The following is a 14061-nucleotide window of genomic DNA, read 5'->3' on the forward strand; positions in this document are numbered from 1 at the left end:
TGCAAGCTTTAAAAAAAAAAACACACATGAATAGACTATTCAATGCTTACTGGTTAATCATTCCAAAACATCTACAGAAAGGCAGCACAAAGAGAGGCACAGTATATATCACCTGAATTATTCCTGCCTGGCGTGTCGATGGAGGGAGATTCATTTCCAAGTCGTAGGTAACCAGGGCCTTTCCCCACATGGCCTCATGTTCGTATGTTCGAATTCTGCCACATAAAAAAGCAACCATAACGAACTTGATAATTTAAAGTTTTCACAAGTAACCATAATGAACTTCACTATCAGAGATTTTTACAAATATGCTCTAAAGGCAATGAAAAGTTCTCACCTGGCAAGGGGCTGTAACATTTTTCCTCCACCACAGCCATACAGGCTATCGGGCTCTCCTATACTTCTGTAGATTTCCATAAGGAGGTCCTAATGCATACAAAATTAAAATGACAATATATACATAAATATGGTGTGGTGATAGGGAAATACTTTAAGAAAAATAGATTGAAAATATAGAGTAGAATTGGTGAGGGTGACCTGCAGCCAAGTAGGAGTGAAACAACGTCACCCCACGATCCCACCCCTTTGTGCAGTGATATTCTAGAGGCCCACAACAAAGATGGCCGATGGATTTCAAAGATAGCTATTCACGAGAGTCAGGGTAAAGATTTATTTGAAACACAAAGAAAAAAACACAGGTTTCAAGGAGACATCTATATAATAATTAAGAGTGTTTATGGGTAGTGTCATTGAGTACTGGGATTAGGCCAGGAAGCTCCGAATATAACAAAACAGATGTGGAAGCAAAGAATGCAATAGGACGGAAATACTTCAGGAGGCATAGTGCTAAGGAACCTAAGAAGCCAGTCTCACAAGTGATCACATCCACCGATCCAGTAAAGTATGTTGGAATCACTACCATCACTGATCTTGTAGACAACAAGCTAAACCCATGAAATCAAATATAGATCGCCCCCCTAACGGACCTACAAAAATAATTGCATGATATGATAGTAAAAGTACATCCCATCTCCTATCAAGTGAGACAGCCATAGCATCCCATAAGCTTCCTCCATGCCACTAATCCCCCCTCCACTACTACCTCCTCCTCACTACTAGTCCCTCCTCCACTCCAGTTCTCCCTCCACATCTCACTTCTACTACTACTACCATTCTACCCACCTCTACTAAGATACCCCCTTCAATCCGTCCCAAACACTTCCCATTCATTACTTGCACTGCCTCCTCTCGCCACATCTACACTCAAATCGCAGAACCACTTGTCGCTGGGTACACACAGCTCTTCTCATGTGGCCTCTTGTTCCTCCCTCTTACTCTTTGCATGAGCCCCTGGAAGACGGGCTGTGCGAGCAGCCCGAGGTTTGCTCATACTTGGTTGGTTTTTATTCTCCAGCTGCCTCACGTGTGGTGCTGTGTGATTTCTCTCTTTCTGCTGGTCCTCCCACTTCCTCGGCCCGGGACGCTGTTCCTATGAGTGACTGAAATACTCTGGCAAGCATTTTGGTAGGCGGCACAGCGTGAGATCAGCTTGTACTGCACAAGAGCATATTGACACAAGGGACGGCGGAGGCAGGTACTAGGGACCTCTCAAATGGCACTGTCCTCTTCAGAAGGACTGGATCTGGATTGCTACCTGGAAGGCCCTCCCACTTTCAGCTGCAAAGGGTTCCCACCCCTTCTTGACAAGACCAGGGCACTGCACTGAACTTCTCACAACATACTTTGTAAATCAACTCTGCTGTCTCCAAATTATACCAGAAATATTATATGTTTGTTACTATTGAGAAAGGTGTGAAATGACATTCATAATTTAGCTATCTTTAACCTCACAAATTCACATAAATATTATGGAATACAAGAGGGATTGTATTTTACCTGCAGGTTTATCCCAGTCTCGTGAATACTTTTCTCACTCAAGTTGGTAAGTGCAAGACCTTGACTTTGGCTTTCTTCTTCAAACATTAGACTCCTGCGAGATGTTGATGCAGAATCCCTGAAGGCAAGAACACAGACACATAAATGGACATTAAAATAAAGATTTCCATTAGAAAGGTAGGCTATGCAGAGGCACACCTTGTCCTGAAGAAAGAGAACCTCCATACATTTTTAAAAACACTAATATATATGTATGTAACTCACAGATTTTCTAACAGCGCAGTTCACAAAACATACAGATGCAACTGCAGAGGCAGCTAGGAATCAGTGACATATAATACTTATGAAACATGTAGGGCATATAATAAAGAAGCAGCAGAAACATAATAAATACCTGACAAATTAACCTAACTGATTTGTTATTTCAATGAAATAGTGCCCAGATATGGACTTCACATAACTAGTCAATTTACTGAATACACATTAAGAGGTGGTGGTCTCTGGATAGGGAGCATCTGCAACATCTGTGCCATTATGATGTTATCATGTGGGCTACCAAGTCTGTTTTCCAGAAACAGAAATCAACATAGGTTTAACTGTGAAAGATAGTTCCTGTATGCCTTTCAGATATAATCATGTTTCCTCTGCCCCCTTATGATTCTTCTACTTTCTGTGCGTCCTTATAAGCTTCCAAGGACTGAATGCAGTGCATAACCCAATTAGCACATAGTGTAAGTGCGCACCTTTCTTATTAGTAGATTTCAAAGTAGCCCTAGTTGTAATGAAAATTTGGGTGCAGAGGAGGTAACACAACCTTTTAGTAAGACAGAGTGAACAGGGACACAAACACACTCACTCCTATCTTGAATGAAACAATCTCTACAGTATTTGCTGGTTATGCAAAGGTTTTACTGTACATCACAGCAAGGTGCTCAAGTTATTTTTATACATAAATAAATCAACAAAAGATACAATTAGTGTCGATCCATATTCATTGTCTTCGATCCTTTGATTGAACGACAAGTACAAACCCTGAGAACCTAGAAGGATCGCATGGGTAACACATTTCAAACAAAACAGTACATAGTGCTTCAATGAAACAAAAATAAAACCAGTGTGAGATGGAAACTGGGACTCAAAGTCATATAGTCAACACAACTGTGTTTCTGCCTTAGGGAGCTATATTTGCAGCTGTTCTTGTGTGGGCCTTCATCAGGATGGGTTAAGTAATTGAGGGTGCTTGCTGCGGGCTCTGTCGAGAAAATAGGACAGAGATATGTGTAAGGGAGTGTGTGCCGGAATCTAAATATTAACTACAAATCATTAGTTGGGCAGTTAATGAATTATTATAGAAAACAAAAGGAAGTATCCAAAAGGAGACATGTCTGCCGGATCTTACCGTGATGTATTAGTAAGTACCACATTGAGTTGAGGCACACAATCTGGACTCTATCAATAGGTCCTTGACTTGTGTTAAGTGCTAATCCGATGCGGGCCAGTCAAATCTGTGTGAAAAGACCAGCGCTGTTATTGTAGCTGCACTAAGTCTAGAGTCAGAATCCAGTTTCTATCAAGACTGCTCAAAATAAATAACATCTTACCTAGATGTACAAGGCCAAATCCAATTACAATCTTGGATGCTGGCAGTTGGAAAACAATGTCTTCATGAATTAGAATAAGTGCGTCCAAAGAATCACACCTGTACAGAGGCACAAAAAAACATGTGTCCCCCCTCATTAGGTATATCACAAAATGCATCTGGAAGTGCATATCTACAAGTCTGTAGTCGCACTATGTAGGTTGCTGGGGCAGAAACCAAACTGGGATGATAACGGCATGCCGTTCCAGGTAAAGAAGACAATGAGGTATCTTACCTGACGCGGGGTAGTGGAGCGTAGCAGGCGAGCGTTGGAGCCTCCGGCTGCACTGCGGGTAAAGTTAGTAAGGTTGCCATGGTTACTGCTATTCTTATAGCGGTGGTCATTTTGGAAAACTGTTGACGTGGCAGGTCCTGGGCCCCGCTAAAAAACGGTGTAATAAGTCCATGTGGACTTCATTTGGTCAAAATAAATAATTTGGGTAAAAGTGCGACGTGTGCCTGTAATTGTCTTAGCGTCAAATGAAAAACAAAATTAGTTGCCACGGGTTGTCATGGTAACGGGCCCCGACTAGTGTTGATGCAGTAGCAATGCCCGAAAAAAAAGCCTACCTTAGCGTGAATCATACTCTGCCTGGTATGGCTAATGAGAGATCTGACAAAAAACCCCAGTTTGTAGTTAGTCCGACCCTCTAGCAATACTCTGCAATCACCTGCTTGATGTTGGGAGTTAAGGTAATTTCCGCCTCTAGCGTAGCCTGTTCCCACCCTCCCCCCCTCATCAGTCATACTTGGCATTGGGAGCATCCCCAGGTATTCCTGTATATCTCGCCGTTTATCTCCCGGGGGCTACTTGTAGAGGACCTCCTAGAAAGGAGAAAAGCATTCAGGGATGTCTCCCTGGCCTACCAGAACATCCCCCCTGGTGTTCACACGCGTGTCACTCTTCTCTCTACCCCTCGCTCCTTTGTTCTGTTGGCTAGTAGGGTCCCTACTTGATCGCCCCTTTCGTAATACCGCTGAATGGCGTAGCACAGTTTTTTCAAAACTTCCCCAATCAGGAGTGTATGTAGCTTATTGCGCATCTTTGCCAGCAACCCCTCCTGGTGCACCCTCGGTCGCCTAAACTCTGCCATCATCGCTCCAAAGACCCCCCTCAACGTCCCCTCTATCAGTCCTCTCTCTCTCTCTCTTCTTCCGGGAACCTTCCTGTATAATGAGGCCCCTGAATGTGGCCCTGGCTGCCTCCCATACCATTTTCTACTGGACCTTCCTAGTGGCGTTGGTCTCAAAGAAGTGCTTGATCTCTTTCCACAGGTATTCCCTGAAAACTGTGCCCCTGAGAAGGCCATCATTACATCTCTATCTCCATCTCAGTCTTCCCCGTCCTCCCATCTCCACTCCCCATCCCACTACTACCATCTCTTGGTCCAACCAGGTCACTGATTCCACCCTTGGGGCCTCAACCATTACCCCCTGCTGCTTGGGGACCAGCAAAAAGTCGATTTGCGTGTATGTTTGGTGCAGAGGTGAGAAAAAGGTATACCCGCCCACCTGGGGGTTTCTTGATCTCCACACATCTTCCCAAAAATGGCCATGAAGGAGCTGTGCCAGCGCCTTGTGTTCCCTCACCTGCGGTTTTACCCAGTCCCCCTAAGCTGACAACCAGTCCACCTTGGGATCTATTATGGCACTGAAGTCGCCTCCCTCCACTCTTCCAGCACTAAAGATGTTTTCCTGAGGAAGGGCAATTGCTGTACATTGTGGGTGTTTATTGACGCCAGGGTGATCATCAGCCCATTAAAACGCCCCTTTACTGCCATGAACTGTCCTCCAAAACCCCTCTGCAGCTGCACCTCCGTCAGATGAGCTCAGCTTGCCAGGACAATACCCACTCCCTCCTCCTCCTTCCTAGCCCTGTGAGAGGCCCAATATAGTTGACCAATTTCTGCCCTTTTCAGTGACCTCTCCGCCCCCTGTTTGTGAGTTTCCTGCAGGAAATGTACCTGCAGCTATATTTTGTGGAACAGGGCTGCCGTTATTGACCGTTTGCTCGGGGAGTTTAGTCCCTTTACATTAAGTGTGGCTACCTTCCAATAAGCCATAGTCGGGCTGTAATAAGGTCCTTCTAAACACCCCAGGGGTGACCCCTCTCTCACCTGGCCTCTGCGACTGTGCTATGCATGTTTCCCTGTGCCCCCTTAACCCCTGCCTTCAACTAGTAAACCACTCCAAACGTGTGCAGGCAACTGTGCCTAACGGGGCTGTCCAACCCCATATCTCTGAGACACCTGGGTATCCCCTGGTCACTAGGGTGATAGCAAACCCGCCACCCCACTCAGCATGTGCCTTATCGACCATTCAACAAACCTATCCCCCCTTACTTTATGCAGTCACTTCATCTCAAGCCCCCTTCTTCAACTGGTTGCCTTCGGTTGGTACGCCTGGGCCTTCTTAGTTTTCCTCGATGCTGATTCCTTCCAGCGGCTCTTTGGCTGTGCGAAGGCACTATTAAAACACTACCTCTGTCTGTGCTGTCCATCCTTCTCTTGGAACATCCCTTCCTTCCTTAACTATGCCAACAACCTCACTCACCCCCTGCTGTTCGCTCTGGCTATTGAGCCTTGGGCGTAACAGGTAAGGGAGTTACATTTACAATCGGGGTATCCAATTACACACTCAAACTGCTGATCTCGTTGTACGCGGACGACATGGTCCTATTCGTTGGTCACCTTGCGGTCAATTTAGATCCGATTATGGGAGATGTGCAGAGGTTTGGAGACATCTCGGGTATAAGAGTGAATACCAGTAAGTCAGTCATATTCCGGAGGCGACGGTGCAGTTCCGCGACACATGGGGGTTTCATTGGGACCTGATTAGTACGAAATATCTGGGGGTTACAATAGCTAGGGAAGTAGGGGTGGTTTACCGTAGAAACTACCTGGATGTGCTCGAGTCTGCCAAATCTGCGATGCTCAGGTGGAACTCGCTTCTGCTTAATCTATTAGGGAGGATCTCTGTAGTCAAGATGTCCATTCTGCCTCGGTTCCTCTACGTGTCCCTTAATGTACCCATCGCAGTGCCTAAGAGATATTTTCGAGACCTCCGCACAGCCGTGTCCAGTTTTCTCTGGCAGGTAAAAGGGCACGGATAGCTTGGGATAAATTGACGGCTCCTGTAGGGGACGGGGGGCTGGCCATGCCGGATTTCGAATTATATTATACAGTGGTGCAGGCTGACTATCTGCGCTAATGATATGGGATGGAAGCTGAGCATCGGCATATGGAGATACAGCGATCTCTCGCGTCCCCAGCATTGCTGCGTGCGGCTGTCCTCACCGCGCCTTGCCGTCTGCGTATGGTTTGGAACATGGTTGATCTGACGTGTCGAGCCTGGGTCCGGTTAGAAGGGAGATCTTATTGTACTCGCCTGGGCTCCCGGTCATATACATACCAGGGATCCCGCTGACTAGTGAAAGAGGTTTTGTTGCTCTGAAGAAGAGGCTGAATGTGTCCGGGTTTCGCGACCTGTTCCCGAATGGGCGGTTTCTAACAGTTGACCAACTGAGGGAGAGAGGTGCCCTCACCTCGCTGGATATCTTCTTAGTTTGATGGATATCTTCTCTGTCAGGATCGGCTGCACATCGTTCTGCAGAGAGCCCAGTCCACCTGCTGCCATGAGGATCCTTCCTCTACCTGCCTCCCTTCTAGGTTTAGCGCCCCCATGCCCACAGGCTCTCGTCTTTTGCGCTATATAAATAGAGGGTCAGCCACGTGGATTGGGGGCTTCATGACTTGGTGGGGGGCCCCACCTCCTCTCTTCAGGGTCGCCCTGTGGCAGGGGCTTTGATTCTCATCCTCACCTGATTGCTTGTCTGCTGTCCCCGCCAGCAATCACCACCTTGGGGCCCGGGTACCCTGTTTCCTTAGCTGTTGCCACGCAGGGCCGGTCTTTGCGTCAGGCAATGCAGGTGGCTGCCTGACGTGTCAGCCTTTAGGGGGCGCCGGCCATACCAGCAGTATGGGGGCACTGTAGCAGCAGTATCTCAAACAAATGAGTGGAAAAATAAATGAACACTGTTTTTCACTTCCGGACGTTTTTAATAAGCGACACTGTGCCAGTCAGACCCGGGACACGGGGCCAGTCTGACTGAGCGCATGCAAGCAGTCTGACTCTGCATTCCATTTCGGGGTCGCAGTGCTTGTTAAGTGGCATGCAGGTGTAGCCTTGCAGGCTGCAGCCAGAGACCCTGGCAGGCTACACCCGTCTGCAGGAACCTGCCATCTCGTTATTAATCCGTTAGTCTGTTCTTCTCGGCTTTACGCTAGGACTTGTGCCACGGCTCTCTGCAACAAAAAAATGTTAACGCTGCTCAAAGAAGGCTTGCTTCTTATTAAGCGTCTGCTTCTCTCATATCGGCAAGTTTAGTTTGTTGCCTGACAGATTGCTCCATAAAGCAAGATCATGAGGAGTGCCAGACTTTTAGCTCACCCTTTCAAACATCCTAGAGCGAATTGAAAATACAATGTGCCATTGTTTGCAAGGAGATATGTAGGTATTTTTGCTGAGTTTAAAAGACGCAAAATATGATAATGGTGGAATGGATGTCAATTGATGCAAAGAGAAATTCTTTAGATCACCTTCGTCCAAATGTGTGTTTTCGGCTTTCACATAAATGCCAAACACTAACACATTTCCAACGGTGCGTTGTAATATTTTAATTTGTTTTAGCAATATATGCCCCCAGCAATAAATACTCAAAAATGTCACTCTGTTTTGTGGATATCTGGTTGGAGTTTGAGACCTACTGTGACATTATTTTGGGATAACCCATTTAGAGTGGCAATATAGGGAAAATTAACGAACCCAGTTCTGTGTACCCATTATCGGCAATTAACAATTATAATGATTCCAGAGTGCCCCATCCTGACTTCTTTTCAGAAATTATTCAGTTGTACAGGTGACATTACTGGGTGATAACACTCATTGGCCCATTTATCGAGAGCCAACGGATGTTAACCCCCCATTAATGGCGTTTTGAGGAAGTGGCAGGCAAGGTGGCATGAAACAGCTGGCTGCAGATGGCACAGGCAAATGACCCCCTCCTTCAAGAAAGGCGCGCCCCAGGTCTGCCCAGAGGTGTGAATGCTTTTGAAGTCCCTTTATAGCCCCCCACATGGTCTTCTGGTGTTAGAGCTGCAAACAAATCCCTGGGAGTGCCATAAAACCCTTCCCTGTGGTGTGATCCCACTGGCTGTCCCCACCCCTCTCCCACCCACCCCTATTCATGTATCACTGTGCTGGTCCGATAGCACAGCGAGTAGAGTGCTCGCTTTGAGATCTGTGCAGAGCCTGCAGACACAGGTTCAAATCCTGGCAGTGCCAAACTCAGTCTTTCATCCTTCCGTCGTCGATAAATGAGCACCACACACTGTGGGTAGTAATAGGCAGCGCTCAGATGCCTGAGGGATCATAGTACATTATTAAATTATTACTGTCTCGCAGGACCCATCACTTGGTGTAAAAATAGAAGAATACTCTGTGGCCCTTCCACCTCGCAAAAAAACAGAGTGAAAAGCTGGAAACAATATAGGTCCTCCTTTCTAGTAAGAGTATGGAGGATGAAGCAGGTATAGCGGGCACGGCTGATGGCACTCATCTGCATTCAAACTAAAAATTTGTGTTTTTTCTGACCACTTCAGCATTGCCTGGAGTGGACTATTCTGCACAGAATATGGGCGAGTTTCTGGAAGTCCAGAACCGCAGAGGGAATTGCTTTAGTCCAATACCGTCCACCACGGGGGAATTCCTGGAAGTCCAGTACCTCTGAATGGCAAGAGGAACTGGGGTGCAATCTGTCACGACACTCACGTGTCAGTCTGCAGAAAAATCTGTAGCATTCCCCACAGCCTGCAGCCCCTGAGAAGCTGTGACAAGATAGGTTATTAATGAAAAGGAGAACACAGGGGCTTCCAGCCCATAGTCCATCCAGCCCCCTTTTTTGACACACGAGCCATCATCTTTGAAGTAACCTTTTCTCGCTCGGAACCCACAGCGGAAAAATGAAAGGCAGCAGACGTCAGGCGCATACTGTGACCTGATTTTATTAACCAAAAACCCGGGCAATTTTGTGAAGTCAAAATTAAATGCGCATAGAACAAGGACATCAAAAGTGGAGCACAGAAAAATATATATGAGAACGGCTCAACCCCCACCGTGGCACAGAGAGACTACAGAAGGAGCGCTGGCACATCAGAGTATTTTTTAATATTCCAACCAAATTTGGTGTTTCTTTGGATTCACCCATATGTTATAATTTTTTCAACCATTCAGGGGCAGCTTAACCCTTTTCGGAAGATGTGTGTCTTTTTCTAGAAAGTACTTGGGTGCACTTATGATGATGATGGTGGCACAGTGAACCAATATTGTGAGCACATTTTCTATCACCCCAATGCCTTCAAAGAGGAGCCTTGGGTCGGCAGAGTCTTGGGAAAGGAATGAGGAGACCAGGAACGAACAGGAATAGACGTGAGCAGCTACATATTGTAGAGATGCATTCTATGTGCTCCTGTGCTGTCACCTTTCAATATGGCTAAGCACCCAGCAATGGGACTGTTGCGTCTACCAGGTGACACTGCGTTCTGTGGTTCTAAGCACTATGCTCATTCACAAATAAAACCTAAATGCAAAATACAATACTGCGTGTGCCACTTTGAGCCAATCTAATTCCTCTGACCAGAATGGACAGTGATTATTCACAAATAGAAAGTATTTATTTTGTGCTCGCTGGGGAGGGGAAGCTGGGTCAAGGTGACTTCAATGTCCAACTAAATCTTCCATCGGGGAATGAAAAACATTCAGTTAAAGTGTTTCAGCCTCTTCTTCCAAAGAATTAGTTTGCTGCATTTTATTCACATACCTGATCAGTAACTCTTAGGCCCTGATTCACAGAGCATTTTCCAATGGTGTTTTGCCAATATAAAACTCTTCTGTAAATTAGGCCCTTAGTGTTAGTAGCAGGAAGCATTCAGAAAGTGAGTTTCCCCCCTATAAGAATGGAGCTATGGACCACAAACTTGGCATCTGCTTGCCATATTATTACTCACTAGTTATCTTGATAAGTGTTGCTGCAAAAGATTAAGAAGAATCAAGTACAAACTAGGCTGGTCACCTGAGCTAGATGAATAAAAATCTTTCGACATAACTGTGCATTTTTTTTTTAAACTTCCCGCTTTCTTTTTATGAACCTAAAAGCCAGGAATGGTAAATTATTTCACACCTGACATTGGAAAACTAGAGCTCTCCTTAAACTGTCCTCTAGGTCTTACAAAATTCAAGACGTAGACAAGCCCAGAAGAACCTTATTGATAACTCCATCTGCTTGCAGCCATTATTTGACCAATGTATGCATCTTCTTGTTATGAGTAAAATACAGTGTTTAAAGTGCGTAGCATGAGTTTGCTGCGTTCAGTGGAAAATCCCACTAATAGAACTCTGATTTCTGCCCGCTATGCTACAAGAGTATACCCATTACGAATATAGCTCAGCAGGTTGGATTGGGGATTAGGGGGTGCCAACGATGCTTCCCGCCTGGGGTGCAATCTGGTGTAAGACCGGCCCTGTTGCCATGCTTCTGTGATCACTACCTGAGGGCCTGGGGTCTTCCCTACCAGTTGGTGTGTAATGTACTTTCTCCACCTGATTCCTTGTCCACTGTCCTGCACCAATGTTCACCACCTTAGGGCCCAGGCAGCCTGCACCCTTGACTATTGTCACACACCTGCAATCACTGCCTGAGGGCTCTGGGTCGTCCCTTGTCTGTTGTTGTGCCCTGAACCTTCACCGCCTGTCGGCCCGGGTGCCCTGCTTCCTTAGCTGTTGCCACGCTCTGTAATCACCACCTGAGGGCCTAGGGTCACCCCTCGTCTGTTGGTGCGCATTGCCCAGTAAACGCCTGTCGGCCCGGGTACCCTGCTTCTTTATTTACTGTCCTGCCCCAGTGCTCACCACCTTGGGGCGTGGGGCTGTCCCCAGCTGCCTGTGCGTATTGCGCAATTGCCTTTCTCCGGTCAGCTGCAGCCTCCTCCAACTCCTCCTCATCCGAGCCGGGGGATTAGCTGCTTGTTGTACCTCCGGTGGGGTCTGGTAGTTCCACAGCCTGGGATTCCGCCGGTGGTCGAGTACCTTCGCTGCTGCCGAGTTCCAGGTCTTCCTTCTGGTCCGGCCCGTTCTCTTCCTCACGGCAGGTCCTCTCTCCGGTCTGGCCTCTCGGTTCCGTTCTGCGGCGAGGGATGCCTTCTACCTCTGCTTCAGCGGGGTGGAGAGTCCTCCCTCCGGTCCGGTCCCTTCTGTTACATGCGGACCGGGGCGCCGCTGGTCCTCTCTCTAGTCCGGCCTCTTCTGTGGCATTTGCAAAGATATTTTCTCCTTGGCATTCACAAATCTCATAGTCTTTTTAAACAGTTCTCTGTGGACATCCCTCTGCCAAGTTCACTTTGTGAACACACTGGGCCTCATTACGAGTCTGGCGGTAACCGAGCTGGAAAACCGTCAGGTTACCGGCGGACTCGTATTACCATTCCGCCGCCGTGATTTCCGGAGGCGGAATTGTGGAAGTTCAAGGGGATGGGGATGGGGACCATGGAAACACCGGTTCTGTCCATGACAGAGCTGGTGTTTCCATGTCCGCCTGCAGGCAGGTGGTGTTAAACCTGCCAGGTCAGACCTGGCGGATCAGCTGGTCCGCAAAGAACGGTGGTGGCTGTTTTACCACCACCGTTCTTTCCGGACTGGCAGGGTCATAATGAGGCCCACTGTTTCTTGGGACTTTAGAATTCGCCCCTCTTTATTGGCAATCCTCCGTCGGGTTCACTCTTGCCACTTCTCAATTCCTTTTGCTCTCTCTTGATGCAGGATTCACTTCCCTTACTTTTTCAATGGTTTGTCAGTCAAAGACTTTCGATTGTGCAGGGATTTAGCTCGACCCCTGTATGACCAGTTTGACCTGTCTTGACGGCTCTCTTACGGCCTTCTGGTATCAATAGTTCCAATCAACACAGATCAACCAGAGTCTCTTTAGAGAGCACCCATGTGATCTTCCCTTAACTACGTACAGTTCTTTGAACTTTTCTCAATGTGCCACTTTGCGACTTTCATTCAACACAGTTCGGTTTCTTATTGGTTCGCCCCTCGACTCACCAGCTGTGATGAACCGCTTGGCTTTCCTTGTATCTGGGGTAAAGCCGGTACCACGGTGCAAGCGTCTCCCTCGGTCCTGCATGTCACGAGGGCACGCTCTGTGTACCGTTGACATCTGCGGCAACACATTTGAGCTATTGTTCATGGTTACGATTCCTTCCACTGAGGTCTCATGGGCCTGGCTCGGAAAGGGTAAGGTCGCTTCTCTTTTTGTCACCCTCTCGTTTTGGGCTGTCTTTCTCCTCCACTTGAACTGCTGTGCTGAGTTAGCTCTCCCATCATGCGTTGTGCCTTGCTCGTACTGTGCTCTCGTGCTCCAACATTTATCCCTGTGGGGAAGGGACAGGCCCGTCAGTTGTGTGTGATGCTGGTCAGTTGCCTGACCTTGCCTGACCCCTTTATTGGGACATGTCAGGTAAATGGCTCTGGTGTTCGTCCATTGTCTTTCAAGGTGTGCGAAAGCGTTTGTGTCGGAAAAGGGGAGGGCAGTGTTTTAGAATATCCTACATGGTAGGATGGGGAAAAGGTGTTGAAAAAAGGGGGGATACCGTGTCTCACCCGTCAGGGTCCCACTTCCACTCCCCAAGGACCCCCCCCCCATCCAGGTGATCCTCCCTCGCTGGTCCACCCCCAGGAACTGGATTCAATAGCGATGGCCGTGTCCTGGCCACCTGGATGACAGATGCCCAGGGACTAGTTAGGGAGACACCTTCAGGTTTCTCACATACCCTTCCTCCATGCAATGTAGTCACATTTGTTTCACAGGTCGTCCCAATAGGTAGTACCTAAGATGGATAATGGCCCACTTGATGGCCAGGGCCTCTAGTTCCAACACAGAGTTATGTTTTTCATATGGGAACAGCTTGCAGCTGGTGAACAATACGAATGTTCCAATCCATTCCAAACCTAGGACAGGATGGCTCCTAACCCTATAAGGGAGGCATCCATCTGTAAGAAACTCTTTAGAGAAGTCGACTACCTTAAGGATTGGGTTCTGGCACATAGTCTGTTTCAAGGTGTTATAACACATCTCATGGCCGTCATTCCAATGAAGTTTCTTGGGCTCGACATTCTTAAGTTTATCTGTCAGCCGGGGTGTTTTGTCAGAAAAGTTAGGGATAAACCTATCCTATTAACCCAAGAAAGGCTCCGAGATAGCTCTTGGTCTTTGGAGTTGGTGTATCTAAAACAGCTTTTACCTTCTCATGTTGGAGCTGTATATTCCCGTTCCCATCGAAGAAGCCAAGATATTTTACAGCTGATTTGGCCAATCTGCACTTAGGTGGATTAGCAGTTAAGCCAGCATTTCTGAGGACTTTCATGATGGTATAAAGATGGAAGAGATGGTTCATCCAAGTCTTACTATAAAT

General features: G+C 47.2%; 1 protein-coding gene across 2 annotated transcripts in view; it reads right to left on the reverse strand.

Moving 5' to 3' along the window:
* The window catches only part of ATM (ATM serine/threonine kinase), a 3046976-nt gene that overhangs the window by 920293 nt on the left and 2112622 nt on the right, over positions 1 to 14061 (reverse strand). For both annotated transcript variants that reach the window (XM_069640412.1, XM_069640413.1), the window contains 3 exons: positions 1897 to 2014; positions 338 to 426; positions 113 to 215 (listed from right to left, as the gene is read on the reverse strand). In XM_069640412.1, the coding sequence (XP_069496513.1) occupies positions 113 to 215; positions 338 to 426; positions 1897 to 2014 (310 nt within the window). The remainder of the gene's footprint in view (positions 1 to 112; positions 216 to 337; positions 427 to 1896; positions 2015 to 14061) is intronic.

Source organism: Ambystoma mexicanum, chromosome 7q (genome assembly GCF_040938575.1).
Source record: "Ambystoma mexicanum isolate Mex_15411 chromosome 7q, UKY_AmexF1_1, whole genome shotgun sequence".
Lineage (NCBI taxonomy): Eukaryota > Metazoa > Chordata > Amphibia > Caudata > Ambystomatidae > Ambystoma > Ambystoma mexicanum.